This window comes from Amblyraja radiata, chromosome 9 (assembly GCF_010909765.2).
Source record: "Amblyraja radiata isolate CabotCenter1 chromosome 9, sAmbRad1.1.pri, whole genome shotgun sequence".
NCBI classification, from domain to species: Eukaryota; Metazoa; Chordata; class Chondrichthyes; order Rajiformes; family Rajidae; genus Amblyraja; species Amblyraja radiata.
Genome location: NC_045964.1, coordinates 45,997,795 through 46,020,769, shown reverse-complemented (window position 1 = coordinate 46,020,769; position 22,975 = coordinate 45,997,795). Strand labels below are relative to the sequence as shown.

The window sequence follows — 22,975 nt, the reverse complement described above, 5'->3', positions numbered from 1 at the left end:
TTGAACATAGTTACGTGTATTACATGTACTGCGGATGAAAGACACGGGAGAATTATGCCTACCTAATATCGATTATTAAAATAATAACCATTTTGGAAAAATGGGCTGAAAGATGGCAGATGGAGTTTAATGCTATAAATGTGAGGTGTTACACCTTGGCAGGACAAATCAAAATAGGACGTACATGATGAATGGTAGGGAATTGAAGAATACAGTTGAACAGAGGGATCTGGGAATAACCGTGCATAGTTCCTTGAAGGTGGAATCTCATATAGATAGGGTGGTAAAGAAAGCTTTTGGTATGCTAGCCTTTATAAATCAGAGCACTGAAGAAGGGTTTCGGCCCGAAACGTCGCTTATTTCCTTCGCTCCATAGATGCTGCTGCACCCGCTGAGTTTCCCCAGCAATTTTGTGTACCATTGAGTATAGAAGCTGGGATGTAATGTTAAAATTGTACAAGGCATTGGTGAGACCAAATCTGGAGTATGGTGTACAATTTTGGTCGCCCAATTATAGGAAGGATGTCAACAAAATAGAGAGAGTACAGAGGAGATTTACTAGAATGTTGCCTGGGTTTCAACAACTAAGTTACAGAGATAGGTTGAATAAGTTAGGTCTTTATTCTCTGGAGCGCAGAAGGTTAAGGGGGGACTTGATAGAGGTCTTTAAAATGATGAGAGGGATAGACAGAGTTGACGTGATCCAGCTTTTCCCTTTGAGAATAGGGAAGATTCAAACAAGAGGACATGACTTCAGAATTAAGGGACAGAAGTTTAGGGGTAACATGAGGGGGAACTTCTTTACTCAGAGAGTGGTAGCGGTGTGGAATGAGCTTCCAGTGGAAGTGGTGGCGGCAGGTTCGTTGGTATCATTTAAAAATAAATTGGATAGGCATATGGATGAGAAGGGAATGGAGGGTTATGGTATGAGTGCAGGCAGGTGGGACTAAGGGGAAAAGGTTGTTCGGCACGGACTTGTAGGGCCGAGATGGACTGTTTCCGTGCTGTAATTGTTATATGGTTATATGGTTAATAATAAATACTGAATTTAGTAAATGAATTGGAAATCTTTACTATTTAGATTTAATAATTACCTTTGTATAATTTTAGTCAGGGTAGGCACTGCCTACCTTGCCTACCCTGATGGCACGTGCACCTCCTCCAACCACATTTACTGTATCCGCTGCTCCAGGTGTCAATTTCTGTACATCGGCGAGACCAAGCGCAGGCTCTGCGATCGTTTCGCTGAACACCTCCGCTCAGTCCGCATCAACCTACCAGATCTCCCAGTTGCTCAGCACTTTAACTCCCCCTCCCATTCCCAATCTGACCTTTCTGTCCTAGGCCTCCTCCATTGTCAGAGTGAGGTCCAGCGCAAATTGGTGGAACAACACCTCATATTTTGATTGGGTAGCTTACACCCTAGCGATATGAACATTGACTTCTCTAGCTTCAAATAGCCCTTGCTTTCCTTCCCTCTCTCTCCATCCCATCCCCCTCCCCAGTTCTCCCACCAGTCTTACTCTCTCCGACTACATTCTCTCTGTCCCACCCACTCCCCTGACATCAGTCTGAAGAAGCGTCTCGAAACGTCACCCATTCCCCTCTCCAGAGAGGCTGCCTGTCCCGCTGAGTTATTCCAGCATTTTGTGTCAACCTTTAATTTCTATTGTACAGAAAAATGCTGGAGAAACTCAGCGGGTGCAGCAGCATCTATGGCGCGAAGGAAATAGGCAACGTTTCGGGCCGAAACCCTTCTTCAGACTCCTTTGATTTCAATTGTTGCAGCCCGCCCTCGTGTGTGATTGACTGTCGGATACACCAAACACCAGGCCACTGTGGGTAAGGAGGCGGGACGCGTGGCTGATTGACTAGCGGGTTCTCCAACCAGAGGCAAGGGGCGGGACGGCAGGTTGTTTTCCATTGTTGCAAGCCGCCCCTGCCCGACTGCAGGATTCACCAATCAGAGACAATTACGCAACAGGGGGCGGGACGCATGGCTGATTGACCGCCAGGTTCACCAATCAGAGGCAGGTACAGGGCAGGGGGCGTGACGTCAGCCTGTATTCTGCTCCAGCCCGCTCACGTATGCAATTGGCCTCTGAGCCAATCAGGGGCTTTAAGGCGGGAGGGGGGCGGGCCGCCAGCCTGCGTTTTGTTACAGCTGATGTAGCTGGCGGACGCGCGGATGGAGGTGGCTGCGCAGTAGTTACCGCAGCACCAAGTGCTCCATACCCCCACCACCATGTCCCTGCAGCGCTCCGCTCCCTCCTCTTGGCTGACGGCGGCTCCCGACAGGCCGATGCAGGCTGCCGTGCCTCCCTCAGTGGAGCTGGGCTTGACCGTGGTCTACACCGCTCTCTACTCCCTGCTCTTCCTCTTCGTGTACCTGCAGCTCTGGCTGGTCCTGCACTACAAGCACAAGCGCTTCAGTTACCAGACTGTGTTTCTGTTTCTCTGTTTGCTATGGGCCGGCTTGAGGACTACCCTGTTTTCGTTTTACTTTAAAAATTGTGTCCAAGCCAATCAACTGGAGCCTTTGCCTTACTGGCTGCTGTATTGTTTCCCTGTATGTTTGCAGTTCTTCACCTTGTGTCTGCTAAATCTTTATTTTGCACAGGTACGTTGATAGCAAGGAAAAGTTTAAAAATAGAAATTGATTTCAATATCAATTTTGTATGTATTTTACTGATAATTGTCACTGTAGTCTCCAGAGACCACAGCGCATTAGCCAAACCGCTGATGTCTTTGTCCTTGTTAATACAGAGATAACAGCCGGCCTTGCTTGTTCTAAGATGTAAATCAGATTGTATCATACCGATTTCAACTGTCCTAATTCCTGAGACAAATGTAGATGGCGGTGATAGAGATTTGACAGTCTTGTTTTGTTCTGGTGATATTTGAGTCCTAACCTTAGAAAAAAACAGTTGCAACCGGGTCATTCTGATGTTGGATAAATACTACTTAAGACGTTTATTGCTTTTACTGCCTCTTGGTTTCAATGCAGCGCTCGACTGTTTAATGCAAAACATTTTTTGTCAGTTGCATGTTTTTTTTTCCTCCATTCTAATGATTGCTAGAAATCCTGATCACATAATTTCCCAAAGTGGATAGAATGGTCATTCGTAAATCTGATGGTATATTAATTTGTAACTACTTTAATCCAAGCAATTAATCGTGTCGCATCACGAATAAAGCGATTGGGTTGCAGGTGTTAAACTTTAGCGAAGGCTTTGGTGGAGCAAACTGTTTTACAAAACGAATTCAATCCAGGCTTCTGGTATCTATTTATTCAGTACTATCAATTCCGTCCTACAACGATGCAAAACCTTTATTTTAATGCTTCACGAGTATTAATGTTATCATGAAGTTGTAGATATAATTACTGTTTTTAAAGTGCATTCGGAAATACATTTGGTATCCGATTTGTGTCACCGGATTGATGTTGGGGAAATTGATTTATAGAGGCAACAACATCGGCGTGGGGGCATTGCACAACAGGCCACTGGTGTTTGTGATCCCCACACGAGCCTTAAACTTCTGCCCTAACTGGTTGGTTTCAAAAACATTGCGTAAAATGTCAACATGATCAGATACAGATATTAAACTTCAGGAATGCATAGTGTTACGAAATTGTGTGCTTTCTACGTAATTTGCAAATATTTCCAATGTTATACAGAACTGGCATAAGTTTTCATTATACACCATTCCCACTGAACTTCCCAAGTTATGTTGATGCAATAATTTCAATATGTCTTTACTTTTCACTGACAGCGAATGTAGTTGCTATTATCCACTTGATCCAGCATTATTTGTGCTATATTACTTTGACCCTAGTGTCTAGACCCCCTTATCTTGCTCCTTGTCATGTCCTCCATGCTGGTGTCTTCCTCAAAATTATGAAATGTTGTAATTCTCTGCCCTAGAGATCATTGGGTCATTGCATGCTTTCAAGGCTAACAGATTTTTGGACTATAGGAGAATAAAAGGTTGTGGGGATGAGGGAGGAAGATAGAGTTGAGATTGGTCTTGATCAGCTCTATTCATGCTGGAGCAGGCACAATACCTTTTTCACATCCTCCTGCTTCACTTGAGATCAGTGTGTGTACTTGAGAGATATTGGGGCTTAAAAATGTGAAGTTGTTACCTTCTGAATAATGACTTGTAATTTTGATTGTACCACAGAAATTTGATACAAGAAACAATGAATTTCTTACTTGCTGCAATTTTATAGGGCCATTAAAGCAATAACACACAGACAAATGTAGTCGCGAGAAGACTAAGGTACTGGAAGAGAGAAGGTGGGTGACGGTGAGAAAGGGAGGGAAACATGGAACGCAAACGTCCCCAGGTGATGTACCTCTTGTGAACAGGTTCACCCACTTAGAAGCTGTCGGGACAGAAGACGTTATCACACTGAGCGGCGGACTGGCTTGCGAAGCAAAAAGGGCTGTTGAGCCAAAACCAAAGAGGCCAACATCAGACAATGCCATTGTAGTTGGAGACTCCATTGTGAGAGGTACAGACAGGGGTTTCTGCAGGAACAGACGGGATTCGAGGATGGTGTGCTGCCTTCCTGGAGCCAGGATCCAGGATGTCACGGACAGAGTGCAGAAAATCCTCAAGGGCTAAGGTGAACAGCCGGACGTGGTAGTGCATGTCGGCACAAACGATGTCGGAAAGAAGGGGATGAATATTCTGCAACGTTACTTTAGAGAGCTTGGAAAAATGCTGAAAAGCAGGACCTCCAGGGTGGTTATCTCCGGTTTGCTTCCAGTTCCTCGTGCTGGCGAGAGCAGGAATGGAGATACGGGACCTGAATGTGTGGCTGAGGAACTGGTGCAGGGGGCAGGGATTTATATTCTTAGACCACTGGGATCTGTTTTGGAGTAAGGGGGAACTGTACAAAAGGGACGGATTGTATCTTAACAGGTGGGGGACCAGCATTCTGGCAGGCAGGTTTGCCATTGCTACACGGGTGGTTTTAAGCTGAATAACGGGGGTGGGGTGTCAAATGGGATAGTCGACGATGGAGTTAAAGGGAAAGAGAGTAAAGGGATAGTTAATGACCCCAGAATTAACAGGAAATGAAGCTCACAAAGGGATAGGAGAGTATGGCCAAGTGTAATAGGGATCGATGTGAAAGGTGAGATGCGTAAGGAATTAAAAGTATTGTATATGAATGCACGAAGTATAAGAAGTAAAGTAGATGAGCTTGAGGCTCAGTTAGAGGTTGGTAGATATGACATTGTGGGGATTACTGAGACGTGGCTGCAGGAGGATCGAGCCTGGGAACTTATGTTCAGGTTTATACATCCTATAGAAAGGACAGGCAGGTGGGCAGAGGAGGGGGGGTAGCTCTGCTGGTGAGGGATGGAATTCAGTCCCTTGCAAGGGAAGACATAGGGACTGACGAGGTAGAGTCACTGTGGATTGAGTTGAGGAATTGTAAAGGCAAGAAGACACTAATTGGTGTTATCTACAGACCCCCAAATAGTAGCCCGGATGTAGGGTGTAAGATGCAGCAGGCGTTAAAACTGGCATGTAACAAAGGTAATGCCACTATGGTGATGGGGGATTTCAATATGCAGGTAGACTGGGAAAATCAGGTTGGTTCAGGACCCCAAAAAAGAGAATTTGTAGAAGGCCTCCGAGATGGGTTCTTAGAGCAGCTTGTAATGGAGCCGACCAGAGAAAAGGCAATTCTGGATATAGTGTTGTCCAATGAACCAGATATGATAAGAGAACTTGAGGTAAAGGAGGTAGTGATCATAATATGATTAGTTTTAATCTGCAATTTGAGAAGGAGAAAGTTAAATCAGAAGTGTCAGTGATGCAGTTGAACAAAGGGGACTATGAAGGCATGAGAGGGGGGCTGGCCAAGGTAGACTGGAAAGGGATCCTAGCAGGAATGATGGTGGAACAGCAATGGCAGGAATTTCTGGGCATAATCTGGAAGGCGCAGGATCATTTCATTCCAAAAAGGAAGAAAGATTCTATGGGGAGTAGAGGGCAACCGTGGCTGACAAAGGAAGTTAGGGATAGAATAAAACTAAAAGAAAGGATGTATAACACAGCAAAGAGTAGCTGGAAGACAGGGGATTGGGAAACTTTCATAGGGCAACAGAAGGAAACAAAATGGGTAATACGGGCTGAAAAGATGAAGTATGAAGGGAAGCTGGCTAGGAATATAAAGAAGGACAGTAAAAGTTTATTTAGATATGTTAAGGGAAAAAGAGTAGCAAAGTCAAATGTGGGTCCCTTGAAGGCAGACACGGGTGAAATTATTATAGGCAACAAGGAAATGGCAGAAGATTTGAATGGGTACTTCGGACCTGTCTTCACTAAGGAAGACACAAACAATCTCTCAGATGTACTGGAGGACAGAGGATCTAAGGGGGTAGAGGAACTGAAAGAAATTTTCATTAGGTGAGAAATAGTATTGGGTAGGCTAATGGGACTGAAGGATGATAAATCCCCTGGGCTTGATGGTCTGCATCCCAGGGTCCTCGGGGAGGTGGCTCTAGAAATAGTGGACGCATTGGTGATCATTTTCCAATATTCAATAGATTCAGGATCAGTTCCTGTGGATTGGAGGATAGCTAATGTTATCCCTCTTTTCAAGAAAGGAGCGAGAGAGAAAACGGGGAATTGCTGACCAGTTAGCCTGACTTCGGTGTTGGGAAAGATGCTGGAGTCAATTATTAAAGAGGTAATAATGGGGTATTTGGATAGCAGTAAAAGGATTAGTCCAAGTCAACATGGATTTATGAAAGGGAAATCATGCTTGACTAATCTTCTGGAATTTTTTGAGGATATGACAAGTAAAATGGATGAAGAGGTGCCAGTGGATATAGTGTATCTAGACTTTCAGAAATCCTTTGATACGGTCCCGCACGGGAGACTGGTGACTAAAATTAGAGCACATGGCATTGGGGGTAGGGTGGTGACATGGATAGAAAATTGGTTGGCAGACCGGAAGCAAAGAGTAGGAGTGAACTGGTCCTTTTCAGAATGGCAGGCAGTGGCGAGTGGAGTGCCGCAAGGCTCGGTGTTGGGGCCGCAACTGTATACCATATATATTTGGAAGAGCAACACTAGCAAGTTAACGGATGACACAAAGCTGGGTGGCAGTGTGAACTGTGAAGAGGATGTTAGGAGGTTGCAGGGTGACCTGGACAGGGTGAGTGAGTGGGCAGATGCGTGGCAGATGCAGTATAATACAGATAAATGTGAGGTTATCCACTTTTGCGGCAAAAACAAGGGGGCAGATTATTATCTCAATGGGGTTAGGTTAGGTAAGGGGGAGGTGCAGAGAGACCTGGGCGTCCTTGTATACCGGTCACTGAAAGTTGGCTTACAGGTACAGCAGGCAGTGAAGAAAGCTAATGGAATGTATCCTTCATAACAAGAGGATTTCAGTATAGGAGTAAAGAGGTTCTTCTGCAGTTGCGTAGGGCTCTGGTGAGACCACATCTGGAGTATTGTGTACAGTTTTGGTCTCCTAATTTGAGGAAGGACATCCTTGTGATTAAGGCAGTGCAGCATAAGTTCACGAGATTGATCCCTGGGGTGGCAGGACTGTCATATGAGGAAAGATTGAAAAGACTAGGCTTGTATTCACTGAAGTTTAGAAGGATGAGAGGCTCTCATATAGAAACTTATAAAATTATAAAAGGACTGGACAAGCTAGATGCAGGAAAAAATTTCCCAATGTGGGGCGAGTCCAGAACCAGGGGCCACAGTCTTAGAATAAAGGGATCATTTAAGACTGAGGTGAAAAAAAACGTTTTCACCCAGAGAGTTGTGAATTTATGGAATTCCCTGCCACAGAGGGCAGTGGATGCCAAGTCACTGGATGGATTTAAGAGAGAGTTAGATAGAGCTCTAGGGGCTAGTGGAGTCAAGGGATATGGGGAGAAGGCAGGCACGGGTTATTGATGGGGGACAATCAGCCATGATCACAATGAATGGCGGTGCTGGTTCGAAGGGCCGAATAGCCTCCTCCTGCACCTATTTTCTATGTTTCTATGAGTGTGGGCTGTGTGGTGTGGGTCTTTGTTGAAATAGGCTGTCTTTTAGAGGCAGAGCCACCTGTTGATCCTTTTGATAGTGGGGAGATCAGTACCTGTGATGGTAGACAAAAATGCTGGAGAAACTCAGCGGGTGAGGCAGCATCTATGGAGCGAAGGAAATTGGCAACGTTTCGGGCCGAAACCCTTCTTCAGACTGCTGTGAGGGTGGGGGGGCGGGAAGAAAAAAGGAAGAAGAGGAGCCAGAGGGCTAGAGGGAGAACTGAGAAGGGGAGGCGACTGTAAGGACTACCTGAAATTAGAGAAGTCAATATTCATACCGCTAGGGTACAAACTGCTCAAGCAAAATATGAGATGCTACTCCTCCAATTGCACCTCATATTTCACTTGGGCAGTTTGTACCCCAGCGGTATGAACATTGACTTCTCTAATTTCAGGTAGTCCTCACTTTCTCCTCCCCTTCTCAGCTCTCCCTCTAGCCCTCTGGCTCCTCCTCTTCCTTTCTTCTTCCCGACCCCCCCACCCTGACATCAGTCTGAACAAGGGTTCTGGCCCGAAACGTTGCCTATTTCCTTCATTCTATAGATGCTGCCTCACCCGCTAAGTTTCTCCAGCATTTTTGTCTGCCTTCGATTGTCCAGCATCTGCAGTTCCTTTTTAAACACATGGTCTGGGTAATGTCTACCACTCTACAGCTTCCTTCATTTCTGGGCAATCGAGTTACCAAACCAGGTCATGATGTGACCAACCAGAATATTCTCTTTTGTACGTGTAGAAATCCAATAGCATATTTGGCAACAGACCAAATCTCCTCAATCTTCCAATAAAGTAGAGGGATTGATGAGCTTTCTTTGTGATTGCATCAATGTGCTGGGCCCCAGGCAGGTCAAGGTTGTTGTTCTGGCACCATTTAAACAGAATGTCAATCTCCACCCTGTGACTCATCATTACCGGTAATTAGTCCAACAATGGCAGTATCATTGTTGCGGTATCATTGGTGAATTTAAAGATGACGTTGGAGCTGCGCTTGGCTGCGCTTGGCTACACAGCCATGGGTATAGAGTGAGCAAACCAGGGCCACAGGTGCTCCTGTGCTGATGGTTATCGAGGAGGAAATGTTGCCAATTCGTACGATTGTGGTCAGTCAATGAGAAAGTCGAGGATCCTCTTGCTAAGGTGCTAATGGTGGCTTCAAATATATTATTAAAGCAATAGTTTGAATCTTGAATCCTTACGGGGTGATGGACTAAATTCACATTTGACTTGTAAGCCTCTAAAACTATTAATAGATTAACTATTTGAAATTAAATATTTGAAAACTATTGAAATTATATCAAATTGTTTCAAATACCTCTGATCTGGGGTGGGGGAAGCAAAACCCATATATGACTTTTTGCTTACAGCTTCAAAAAGGATACAATATAATACGATAAGTTGTAAACCTTGCATTGAAAATAACCAGGAAACGTGCTGCTTTAAAATTTAGCTATAAACATTCCATCACATATTAAAACGGATGCAATTTAAAATATATAATACCCTGGAAGATTACTAATATCAAAATATTTAAAGTAGAAAAGTTACTTTCAATGGATTTTGATTTCACTATATCATATACCTTAGCTTTCCTATTGGTAGTTGTAGTGCCATCAGCTCTGATGACGGAGCATTTGACGGAACTGTGAACTTGATGAATAGTGGAAGGCGTGGATAGAGTGGATATGGAGAGGATGTTTCCACTAGTGGGAGAATCTAGGACTAAAGGTCATAGCCTCAGAATTAAAGGGCATTCCTTTAGGAAGGAGATAGGAAGAACTTTTTTAGTCAGAGGGTGGTGAACCTGTGGAATGCTGCCACAAAAGGCTGTGGAGGCCAAGCCAATGGATATTTTTAAGGCAGAGATAGATTCCTGACTAATACGGGTGCCAGGGGTTATGGGGAAAGCCAGGAGAATGGGGTTAGGGGGGAGATAGATCAGCCACGATTGAATGGCGAAAAAGACTTGATGTGCCAAATGGTCCAAATGCTGCTCCTATCACCTATGACCTTAATTAACTGAATAGGCATATTTATCCTGAAGATGAACACAAAATGCTGGGATGATTTAGTGGGATGGGCTGCATCTCTGGAGAGAAGGAATGGGTGACATTATAGATTGAGACCCTTCTTCAGACTCAGTCTCGCTCAGCTATTGAGTTACTCCAGCATTTTGTGTCTATCTTCGGTGTAAACCAGCATCTGTAGTTCCTTCCTACACAGGCATATTTATCCTGTTCTCATTGTTTTTTCTGATTTTTCTCCCAGAACCAGAAAACCTTTCCTCCAAGTCTACAAAATGAAGAGTTTTAAACTCTATATTGCTAATTGCTGAACGATTTGTTTCTGTAAAAGTGTGTGTTTTTGATTAAATATTTCTACACTTGCACCCTTATCAATTAGTATATTTCTGAAGGGTGGGAGAACAAGTGGAAAATAAAAATATTTTCCCTGGAAAATGGTTAGGATAAAATAACTTGCTTTGGTCAATTTTGTTATCATTTTTCTTAAGCTTGTGCTGAGAATTTTTTGTTTAATAAAAAAAAAAAGAAAAAAAAGTAATTTCCCCAAATCTCATTTGGACAGTCATTTCTTGAAAATCAACTGCAACTATTCAGAGGCATTCCATGGCCTCTATTCTCAGTTAATTAAAAATCCATAACCTTTCCAACTCATTTAGTTCAGACAGAATTTTCTTTTGTAGACACGAGATGGCCACAAAGCCAACCTTCAGAAGAAATCCTGTTGATATGATCTCCACGGCTGTGGAGAGATTGCTTATCTAAACATTGAATGTCCGTATCAAATGTGGATGGTTGGAACAAATAGGGGGGAAAACTAATTTGTATTCTGATTTGAAAGCTGCATGAAAACTACAAGTCACTGGTCTTTAAAATTGTTCAAATCAAAGTGCCACTGGTTATTGGCTCTCGCGAGTTGCATTTCTAAATGGTTTCAAAGTAAATATTGTTTATCATTAACTGTAACTTGTGTAACTGATTAAGACGTTGCCAAATTCATTGTGGACGGTGCATAATGCAAAGCATTGTTTCATTAACCTCCTAAGGGTAACCATTCAAGGATAATTAAGCATAGGATGGCTCCTATAAGTAGACTGGCTGCAGTGAAGGAAATAGTTTTCTGGCTAGACGTTTCGCTCTAGTGTCTAAATTGCAATCGTTCTTGCTTGTGAAATCTGGCTTAGCAAAATGAAATGTTGCATTGCCCTCTGCACTCTGTCAATGGAAGTTGAAAGCAGTTTCTGCCCCTTCTCCACTGTAGTTTGTCTTGAGATCTAGGTCTGTCGGTGCTGGCTCGAAGGGCTGAATGACCTCCGCTTGCACCTATTTTCTATGTTTCTAGATGTACTCTAACAGAATCATCATTTATTTGCCATCCCTCTCCCACCAAACCCATGTACATTGGACCAAACGTTTACATTGAGTAAACCGTTTAATACATTGGGTGGTACTGCTGGTAGAGCTGCTGCCTCGCAGTACTAGCGTCCCAATTTCGATCTTGAACTCTGCTGCTGTTTATGTAGAGTTTGCATGATTTTCCTGTGACCGTGTAGGTAGCCTCCATTTGTTCCTCCCACATCCCAAATATTTTTAGGTTTATAGGTTAATTATTCTCTGTAAAATGCCCTTGGTGTGTCAGGAGTGGATGCAACAGTGAGATAACATAGAACTAGTGTGAACTGGTGATCAATGATTTGCGTGGGCTGAAGGACCTGTTCCCTGCTGTATCTTTAAACTAAAACATTCTCACTGTAGCAGGTAAATGCTATGAGTTTCAGCTATTCGGGTCAACAATTAATTTTGTCCGCATTTTGAAAAACGGATGCAAAATGTTATCGTCCTTCAGGAGAAATGCATGCCAAGACGTGAGGATGGAGCTGATCAGAGTTGGAGAGAAAAGGCATGCATTTGTACTGCATACATAACATAAGGAATTATTAAACTATTTTGTTGTACAACTATGCAGAAACGTCAGTGCATTTGAACAGATTTTAAATCTAAATCACCCCCATCATTCCTGCTTCTCTCCTCTCCCACTGGGCAAAAGATACAAACGCTTGTAAGCACATACCACCAGGTGGAGGAAAGCTTCTTCCTGTTATCATTGTGGACTTGGACTTTTTCTTTGTAACTATAAACTGCAACACTATATTCTGCACTATGGTATTTTTCTCTTTTTCCTCTTTTTCCTATCTGGTGTACTTGTGTATAGATTGATTACACTCATGTATTATTAGAAACGTCTCAATCCAAAACATCGCCTATCCATGTTGTCCAGAGATGCTGCCTGACTGGCTAAGTTACTCTAGCATGTTTTTTGGCCTGTTTTATGATTTGATTTGATTTGACTGGATAGTATGTAAACAAAACATTTCACTGTATCTTGGTACACGACCATAATGAACCATATCAATTAATGTTTTAAATACATGTTGCGAATTGATGATGAGCTGATTAAGGAAGCAATTTGTGCCATTGAGTGGTTTTAGCTTTAAATATTAATTCATAAATTATGTTTATAGTTTTGATTCTTTGAGTTCACTTGGATTGGATTGTCCTCAATCCTGTAAATGTGTTTTGTTTTCTTGGTCCTCCAAAATATTCCAAATGGAATTTAAACTGGAGGTGGAAATTTTTAAAATATTTGTTTTTGGAATGTTATTTGGTGATTATGGAGAAGACAGTAAAGGGGGCATGAAGGGTGATCTGTTGTTTGTTCATCACTTATGAGGGTTTTTTTGGTATTTGTTGATGCCTGAATAAATCATTGTCACCAATAGAAACATTGGATTCTTATACCTGCAGGAATTGTTGTACACTGTTAATTTCTTCAATTCAGAAGCTGACTACTCAGAATCACAAAGATTTTATCTCTTGATGTTGCTCATTTGTCTGAATTAGTTATTCGCAGAATTTGGAGCTTTTAAACTATCATGTGCTATTTAACATCAATGTCGATCCATGCTTATTTAATTAACTAATTAAATTATTGTAACATTGATTATTATATATTTACTAGACCAAGTGCGGACCCATTGGGCCCGCTCCCCTAACGCAATATTCCACCATGCTGCGCATGCGCGGCTGCCACGTTCAAAGTTGTGCCGTTGTCGGCTGAAATTAAGTTAAAGTTAATAAATTAAAATGAGGACTTGTGGAGGCGTTTGTAAAATAGAAGGAAACTTACCCGTGAAGCCGTTGTGTCCCCATTGTGAAAACAGGCAAGTACAGGCGAAAGGGAAAAAAGAATGGCGATCTCAAAATCTGGAAAGGGCCCAATTGCGCAGGCGTGGCTGAGGAGTTCCCGTTGTGACGCCAGAGATCACCATTGTGAGGCGCAGGGGAACTCTCCCCCAACTGCGCATGCACGGATGGGGGCGCTGTTTTAAGTTATTTTAAGTTTTAAATACCCGTGGAGCGGGTAGGTCCCCGTTATGAGGCCAGACACGCCGAAAAAAACCATGGCTATTTAAAAAGAAAAATAACGAAACTTGGGGTCCCATTGTGATGCCATTGTGATGTCGAATGCAGCTGACAGGCAGGGCATGTGCAAAAGTGGTTTGAAAAGTGTTTTCTGTTAAGTTTAAAATGTCAATAACTTGTAAAATATAACATCAATCTGAACAAAACTTGGTACTGCACATTGCAGGACAATGGCGTGTAAGGTGGGCCAAAATTGTAGTGCTATCGTGTACCGTTTTGGCAGTGTTTCCGGAACTTACACACACACACGCATATATACGGACAAACAAACAAGATGAGTTTTAGTAATATACCAGACCAGGTGCAGACCCATTGGGTCTGCTCTCCCAACACGCCGTTTTTTTACCCGTAGCCCCCATGGGAGGCGTGGTCCTCCAAATCAAGCCGTTCCCGAACATAAGATTCCAGCACTCCCCTGCCTCCCTCAGCAGTGGGCTTTAAATAAAAATCCAATTGCACTGTTGCAATAGCAATTTGCCCTCCCCCTCCTGTGAGGTGAAAAGTTCAGAGTGTTCCTGTGTCGCAACATTGTATCAGAGTGTTGGAAGCTGACAGGAATGATTTTAACAGTAAATATCTTGAGAAAGATGGCATGTTTAAAGTTTTAATTGTGAATAACGGTAAAATTGGATGAAATCTTCAGTGAAGCTGATCCCTGCTAGTCGAGCCATTGTGACATCATCAGTTGAAGCTGGTCATTTTAAATTCAGTCTTTTGATTTTTTTTAACTTTAATCAGTAATAAGTCGAAAAATAAAGCATAAAATGTTCAGTGAAGTGGTCTCGGCCTTGAGGGGAAAAATGTTAATCGGAATATGTAAAAATGTAATCATTACCACCTAGTGTTTTTGCGAAGATGTAAAGACAGCCACATATACACACACACACATACATGTGTACAAGATCAGAGTTTTAGTATACACTAGACTAAGTGCAGACCCATTTGGTCTGCTCCCCCAACGCACATCTTCTTTCCCAGTTCTCAACATTGAAGTAAACTTCACTGTGACCTTATTTTTGCCACCCTCTCCAAAAAGCCATTGGGCGGCACAGTAGCTGGTAGAGCTGCTGCCCCAGTGCTGGAGACCCAGGTTTGATCCAAACCTTGGGTGCTGTCTGTGTGGAGTGTGCATGTTCTCCCTTAGACCGCATGGGCTTCTGTCAAGTGATCTGGTTTCCTCCTATATCCTAAAGACATGGGGTTTGTAGGTTAATTGGCCTCAGTGAAACTGCCCCTGCCCCTAATGTGTAGGGAGTGGATGAGAAAATGGGATAACATAGAACTTGTGTAAATGGTGATCAATGATCGGTGTGGACTCAGTGTGTCAAAGGGCCTATTTTCATGCTGATTCAATTCAAAGCATGTCCATCTGCACCCCAAGGTTTTGGCCAGCCTTCCAAATCTCTTTTAAAGTCACCCTCCCAATGAATAGCCTTAGTAGATGATCTGGAGCATCATCTGCTTTTATGTGAATGATTATTTGTTTCTATGCTATTTAATGCACCTCCTGTTTGTGTTTCTTCCATTATCATCAAGTGCTTTTTTTTGTGTTGCAGGTTATTTTCAAAGCAAAAGCCAAATATTCTCCTGAACTTAATAAATACAAGTAAGTAACAAATAGTTGCAGTAAGGTTTGAGAACATTTGGAAGGAGCATTTATTTTTCTATGCAAGTTGATATCTTTGTGACACTTCATGAATGGCTTAAATACTCAAACATATAGTTGCAAGTAGCTGAGTATAACCTAAAGGGATGCTTGGCAGGTTTTTATTTTGTAACATAACAGGGCAGTCTATACTCTATTCTCAATAAAGATTTCCAACTGGATGGTTATTAAAAGAAAGCTTTATTCACGACACACCCTTGTGACCTTGTTTTCTAAATTTGATTAATGAAATCGAATCTGCACATAGCAACATGTCCCTAATGCAAATTATATTTACTAAAACTAACTCAAACTATTGATGTGAGTACAATGAGCATTCTCTAACTAATATTTCTTAATGATTCCAGGATTCCATTAAGACTCGGGTTCTTGTTCGTTAGTGTTCTATTTCTGGTGGTGAACTTCACGTGTGCCGTGATCGTCCAAGGAAATGTGCCAGAAAACCAGCTGAAATGGACTGTGTTTGCTCGAGTGCTTATCAATGACAGCCTTTTTGTGCTTTGTGCCATTTCGTTAGCAGTGTGCATCTTCAAGATTGCAAAAATGTCATCTGCAAACGTTTACCTTGAATCAAAGGTAAAAGTTATATTATTTCCTCTTCAAACTGAAATGCACTTAAACATTTTACTTAAAATCAGCATCTAATTGTTTGCGTCCTAGTTTAAACTTTAATTGCTTAAATTTAAAAAAAAATAAGAAACTGTTCAGATGTTCATTCAGATTGCTTTACATGTTTTTCCTCTTGTAGCTCTTTAGCAAAGCACAAAGCGCTGGGGAAACTCAGCGGGTAGGCCAGCATTCATTCCATGGAGGGAATGAACAGATGATGTTTTGGGTCGGGACCCTTCTTCAGACTGATGGAGTCAGACTGAATCGGTCTGAGAAACGGACCTGACCCGAAATGTAATCTTTCCATTCACTCCATGGATGCTGCCTGATCCATTGAGTTCCTCTGGCACTTTGCAGAAGCTGGAATCTTGAGCAAAGCACAGTGTGTCTACATTGCACCTTTCCAGCGTTGATTTGAAATGTACCATTTTAGCGGTGATCAGATTACTCTTGGGGTTGATATAGCAGCACACATTTTGAAGACACAAGGGACTGCAAATGTATTTTTTTTTTTTAAAGCCATAAAGTGCTGGAATAATAGTGGGTCAGGCAGCATCTCCGTAGAACATGGATAGGTGGCTTTTTGGGTCAGGACATTTTTTAACCCAATTTACTTTATTCCAGCTGATTCAACAGAATACTGCTTCAATATCTGAATTGTCGGTGGTATTCCTGCAAATAATTCTGACTATCACATTGAAAGATTCTTGGTTCGGGCAATAAGTAAAAGGTATTGGGCAAAACATCTGAGGAAGGAATGGACAGGTGTTTTTCAGCTCGGGACCCTTCATCAGAGTCATGCTGCCTGACCCACTGAGTAAACAATATTATTTGGTATCCTGGTTAATAAAGATTTTAAGTTTTCTTGGTTATTTAAAGAAAATGTACGATAATGTTCAGTATCAAATTCCACTGTTTAATTCCCAAGAATTGTACTCTGATTGCTAGACTATTAATCAATACCCGAAAGTTGCAATAAGGACACCGTAAACGTTGGCAATAACCAACAGGCTGGCAGCATCTGTGGAAAGAGAATGAACATTCAGATCATTGTCCTTCATACTGAACTGGGTAATATTGGTAAAGGAGCCTGTTTTACGTTGCAGATGGTGGTGGTGGAGAGAACTAATGGAATGTCAGCAGTGGGATGAATACCAAGGGAGACCATCTTACAAATGCTGTAGCTCATACAGCAGATGAGAGGAGTTTGAAGAAGGGTTTTGGCCCGAAACATTGCTTATTTCCTTCGCTCCATAGATGCTGCTGCACCCGCTGAGTTTCTCCAGCATTTTTGTGTACCTCCGAGAGATGGGACAGGCTTGTTAGTTGCAAATAAATTGTCTACAGGTGGTGGGCATATAAAATAAACGAAGATTGCATAAATGATTTAAAGCTGCGACTGAGCTACAGAACTCTATTTGCTGTGTATCTGAAAAAAGTTTAAGAAAATGAAAATACGCAAAATATCCAGCAGGCCCAGCAGCATCTGTGGAGTGAGAACTGAAATAATGTTGATGACCATGCAGTAGACCTGGCCAGTGGTGATATGGACCAGAATGAATAGGTACATTAAATTATTTGATACAGTGTTGATTCCTGACAGCTGTAGCATGCTGAAGATGATAATGTTCCTTGAGCTTGCATTGGCTTGACTGGAACTGCGTAGGAGGCCAAAGACCCGAGGTCAGAGTGGGTTGAGGGATTAAAGTGACAGGTCAATTGAAGTTCACGAGTTGGTGTTGCAGCTTGAACAAAGATGCTATGAAAAGCAGTGGTACATCTGCGTTTGGTTCCACTGTTGTAAGTGGTGACTACATTCATATATTAAATCTAGCACATTACATGGGAAGTCCCAGTGAATTGACAGACATCAAAGTATAAACGTGATGGGCATTTAGGTTCTCGACCCGAAACGTCACCCCTTCCTTCCAGAGATGCTGCCTGTTGTCCCGCTGAGTTACTCCAGTTTTTTGTGTCTATCTACAGTAATAATACTTCTCCATCCTAATCGCCCCTGGCCCTTCTTTCCTTGGCCTCTTGCATTTCTAATATAAGGTCATCTCATCCTGCTCGCGAGATTCAATAGTTTTAGAATAACCATGTTTTCCCACGTTATCAAAGCTGCCCAGTTACTGATGGAAGGTCAGCAATCCAATCTTCTCTCCTGTTTTCTAGTTCTAGTGCAAAATCATTGATCTAAAATGCTTAGTTTGGTTTACAGACAGCATGGAGATAGGTCCTTCAGCCCACCAAGTCCACACTGATCATCAAGTTCTAGTTATCCCATTTTCCCAGCCACTCCCTACACACTAGGGACAATTTGGACAATTAACGTACAAACTGCACCTCTTTTGGGATGTAGGAAGAAACCAGAACACCCGGAGGAAACCCACGTAGTCACAGGGAGAACATACAAACTCCATACTGAGGTCAGGATTCAAGGTTTAAAGGTCAGTTTATTGTCACATGTACCAATTAAGATTTGAGTCCAAATTTGAGTTACCATACAGCCATACTAAGTGAAAAGCAACAAGACACCCAACCACATAAAAGTTAACATAACCGTCCACCACAGAGGATTCCACATTCCTCACTGTGATGAAAGGCAAAACAATTCAATCTTCTTCCTCTTTGTTCTCCCGCGTCGGGGCAGTCAAGCCATCTGCAGTCGGGACGATCAAACCCCCCGCAGTCGATGATGGAAGTCCCCGTCGAGGTGATCGAAACTCCCGTGTCAGGGCGGTTGAAACTCTCCCCGCGGCATGGAGCTCCCAAGTTGGCCTCTTCTTACCAGAGACTGCAGGCTTCACGATGTTAAAGTTCGCAGGCCCCACGGTTGGAGCTTTGATCCCCGGCAAAGGGATCGCAAGCTCCGTGATGTTAAAGTCCCGCCGACTCCCACGGCTTGGAGCACCAGTCAGTCTCCAGGAAAGGCCGCCAACTCCACAATGTTAGGCCGCAGTGCGGACGGAGATACGATACGGAAAAAAATCACATCTCCGTCGAGGTAACAGATTGGGGGAAAAAAGTTTCCCCCACATAATACAAACCAAGGAACACTAAATCCTACTTTTTAACACATACTAAAAATAACAAAAAGAAAGGACAGTCAGACAGAAAGGTGGTGGCGCCACCTGGTGAACTGGGTCTCTGACACTGAGGCAGCAGCTCTACCATCTGCACTAATGTGTTGCCCCTCTCATTAACTTCCTCTCGCTCTACAGTTGCTGCCTGACCAGCTGAGTAGTTCAACATTTTGTTTTTATCAGAGTCCCAATCTCTTTCTAGCCCTTCAATGACCTAAAATCTGTAGCGGTTGAACTTTTGGGAAATATCTCTTAATTCCCGATTAATAAATCTATTTATCTCCTTCAGGGAACATCGGTTTGTCAGGCCATGATTGTGGGTGCTGCTGTGATCCTGCTTTACATCTCCAGAGCTTCCTATAACTTGGTTGTAGTTTTCATGGCCCCGGAGAATAGACCCAGTTCATTCAACTATGGCTGGTACAATGTCTCTGATCAGGTAAACATCTTGAAGTAATGTTTTGCTTAAAATGAAAACTTGAACGAGGTATAGCTGTATGCTTATTTATTAAAAGACACAAATTGTTGAAGTAACTCAGCCGATCAGGCATTCTGGAGAACATGGATAGGTGATGCTTTGAGTCAGGGCCCTTTCTTCAGACTGATTACATAGGAAATGGGACAGTACACCACAGGAATGGGCCCTTCAGCCCACAATTGCGTGCAGAACATGATGCTGAGCTGAACTGATCTCATTTGCCCGCATATGATCCATATCCCTCTATTTGCCGATCTTCATGTGCCAATCTGAAAGCCTCTTAAATGCCACTATTGTATCTGCCATCACCACCATCCCTGCCAATGCATTCCAGGCTCCCATCCCTCTCTATATAGTATATATTTTTTTTTACACTTGTCCCATAGATATCCATTACATTTTCCCCCTCTCACATTAAAGCTATGCCCTCTAGTGTTGGACATTTCAACCCGGGGTGGGGGGGGGGGGGGGGGGGGGGGGGTTAGGGAAGGAAGAGGTTCTGACTGTCCATCCAATAAATGCCTCTCATAATTTTATGTACTATCAAGCCACACCTTGCCCTCTGTTTCAGAGAAAATAATGTCTATCCAACCTCTCCCTATAGTTAAATCTCTCTAATCCAGGCAGCATTCTGGTAAACTTCCTTTACACCCTCTCCAAAGCGTCCACATTTTTTCTGTAATCGAGAGACCAGAACTACATGTAATACTCCAAATGTAGCCGAACCAAAGTCCTATAGAGCTGCATCAAAAGAGGAAGGGCAGGACAGGTGGACACAGGTGAGGGAGTTTTTTTGACAGGCAGATGGTTGGACAAAGGCCAGATGAAAAGACGGAAGGTGTAAGACAAAATAAATGTTGAGTTGTGAAGCCAGAGGAATGCATGTGGATGGAAGGATGGAGGGGGGGGCGGGGGGGAAGAAGGGGGACTAGGACTTGTGGTAGTTGCCTAAAATTGTAGTGAGGCCCTTGCAAACCAATGACATGAACTGGAGGAGCAGCAGCTCGTTTTCTGCTCAGATGGTGTGCAACCAAATTGTATGAACAGTGAATTTAGCTACCTACAACCCCTCTCCCACCCCTTTCCCCCTGTGCCCCAACTGGCCTTGCACCTAGTTCCCCTACATCTCCTTCCACCTACATTCCTTCCTCTAGCTTCACAATTTACAACTCTTCAATCCTGGAATGGAATTATATGTTGCTTTACCCTTTTGCAGAACTAGTGAGAATTAAAATGTCCATTGATTTTGTTTTAATTGTCTTTTTAGGATTTGCTCATGGACTTTGCAAGTGAATCATTTCCAATTGTACTAAACTGCATTAATGTCTACTTCACAGGCGGATGTTGAAAAAGTCAGTGACCAAGCATATGTGGCATTTGGAATCATTCTTTTCCTTTGGGAGCTCTTACCGACAAGTTTGGTGGTGTTTTTTTTCAGAGTGCAGAGACCAAATCAAAATCTGGTATGAATTTCTTGTTTTGACTGATCCTCTTGTGAGAATGTTTTTCCATTGACCTGCGACTGCCTCGGGCACTATTATTTTCATGTGTAAAGCTAACATTGGTGTTTTCCCTTCGTGGATTATTAAGAACAGATCTAGATAGAAAAGGGAGTTGAGTTCGCTCCTCAAGAGCTTTCTGTTATTCAATCAGGTCAGGGCTGCTTCGCATACAGTTGGGTGGGCTGAAGGGCCTGTTTCCATGCTATACAGCTCTGATTCTCTAACTCTGACTTTTAAGTGATTCCATCCACACAGTTTACTGCATTATCTAACTTGCACAAAGGAAGGACATTGATTACTGGGTGGCACATTCCAAAAAAAATAAATTCCTAGTGCAGATTTCTAAGGAACTTTTCATTCTGCAATTCAGGGAACCTCCCACCCCATTCCCCTTCTTGCCTCAAGGGGGATTTTGATCATAGTATCTAATGCTCTGTGCTTGCTCTTAATAAAATCTTGTGTGGGGCAGTGGCAAATGCCTTGTGGAAATCTGTGTAAACAACATCCACAAATACTCCCCTATCTTCCAGTGATCCAGTGATATTCAGTCCAGCTAATTGATTTGCAGGGTGAGCCCATTACTAATCCACACTGATTTATGTTCATTTGTCCTGTCTACTCTGCCACACTACTGAGCAATCCCAGTAGTTTCTGTACAGTTGATTGATACCAATTGATAGTCATGTCATTATCTGGCTTTACCCTCGTGTGAAATATCCCAGTCCAATGATGCAATCCCTAATTGCAGAAAACTAAGGAAAGTTAAAATTCTGATAGTCTTATCTTGAATGGACACAGGTACTGATGACGAAGTATTTGGCTTTGCCTTTGTCAATGTTTTTGCCACTGATTACATTTACTCTGTTCTTGCTATCTCCCCCACCCCTGTCAATAGCTTTGGCTCTTTCTTGTTTCCTTTACCCAGCCAGTATTTTGTTCTACCGTAAAACAAAAAGATACAAACTGTTAATTTAACAAATCCACCATTTGCATGTTATCCATTGTACTTTTGTCTCCATAACCCATCAGTGAGCTTGAATTCTCCTTTACCATCTCCATTCCAGATTTCTGCTCTCAGCTTTGAAATCCCTTATCAAGTTTAATTAATGCTCATCTCCGTATCTCATTCCTTTCCTTTTTTGTTGTTTTGGTTGTTTTAAGTTTAATTTAATTCAGAGATACAATGTGGAAACAGGGCCTTCAGCCCACTGAATCCACACTGACCATCGATCGCCCATGCACAGTAGTACTATGTTATCCCACCATTGCATCCTCTCCCTACACACTCGGGACAATTTTACAGATGCCTATTGACTTACAAATATCTGCACGTCTTTAGTCTTTAGGATATGGGAGGCAACCGGAATGCCCAGATGAGAGCCTCACCGTCACTGGGCGAGTACGCAGACAGCACACATGGTCCGGATCAAACTTGGGTCTCTGGTGCTTTGAGGCTGCAGCTTGAGCAGCTGTGCTACTGTGCCTCCTTTTGTTTGTCAAGAGTGCTTAATTGTCATACATACCAGCAACGGTACAATGAAATCCTAACTTGCTGCAACTTCCCAGGCCCATTAACACAAATAACACACTGATATATATATTTATCAACAATACAATAAATTAATAATGCAGAGTTTTCACTGCGATTTGTGTTTCTTTTCATTTGATCGTGCTCTATTAGATTATGTTAAAACCTGAGCAGTAGGTTACTGTACTATTCCTTGTTCTGATGTAACTCAGTAAGGTCATGTTTAGATCACTTTCCCATTTTGATTATGATAGTGTGGTCCACTGCCCTCTGGCCGATGGTACACCATCCACAAATGAGGTAATTGCACATGAGAGAGAGAAGGGAGTGCTGTAGGGAAGAAGATAGTAGTTTTACAAAGTAATAATTGAAACTGCATGCTATTAAAGTTTGGTTTGTTTTAATTGGCAGGGGGGGGGGGGGCTCACTTCTATACGAGAACAAATGTAGTTCAAAATATTCATTTTGGGAAGACTAACATGGGCAGTGTATGGTAGGGCTCTGGGGAGTGTTGTAGAGCAGAGGTCTAGGAG

General features: G+C 42.7%; 1 protein-coding gene across 2 annotated transcripts in view; it reads left to right on the top strand.

The window, feature by feature from the left end:
- The first annotated feature begins 2,162 nt into the window (after positions 1-2,162).
- Positions 2,163-22,975, top strand: part of gpr137c (G protein-coupled receptor 137C) — a 32,763-nt gene continuing 11,950 nt past the window's right edge. For both annotated transcript variants that reach the window (XM_033027283.1, XM_033027282.1), the window contains exons 1-5: positions 2,163-2,620; positions 15,130-15,179; positions 15,587-15,815; positions 19,224-19,373; positions 20,750-20,875. In XM_033027283.1, the coding sequence (XP_032883174.1) occupies positions 2,246-2,620; positions 15,130-15,179; positions 15,587-15,815; positions 19,224-19,373; positions 20,750-20,875 (930 nt within the window). In that variant the 5' untranslated portion in view covers positions 2,163-2,245. The remainder of the gene's footprint in view (positions 2,621-15,129; positions 15,180-15,586; positions 15,816-19,223; positions 19,374-20,749; positions 20,876-22,975) is intronic.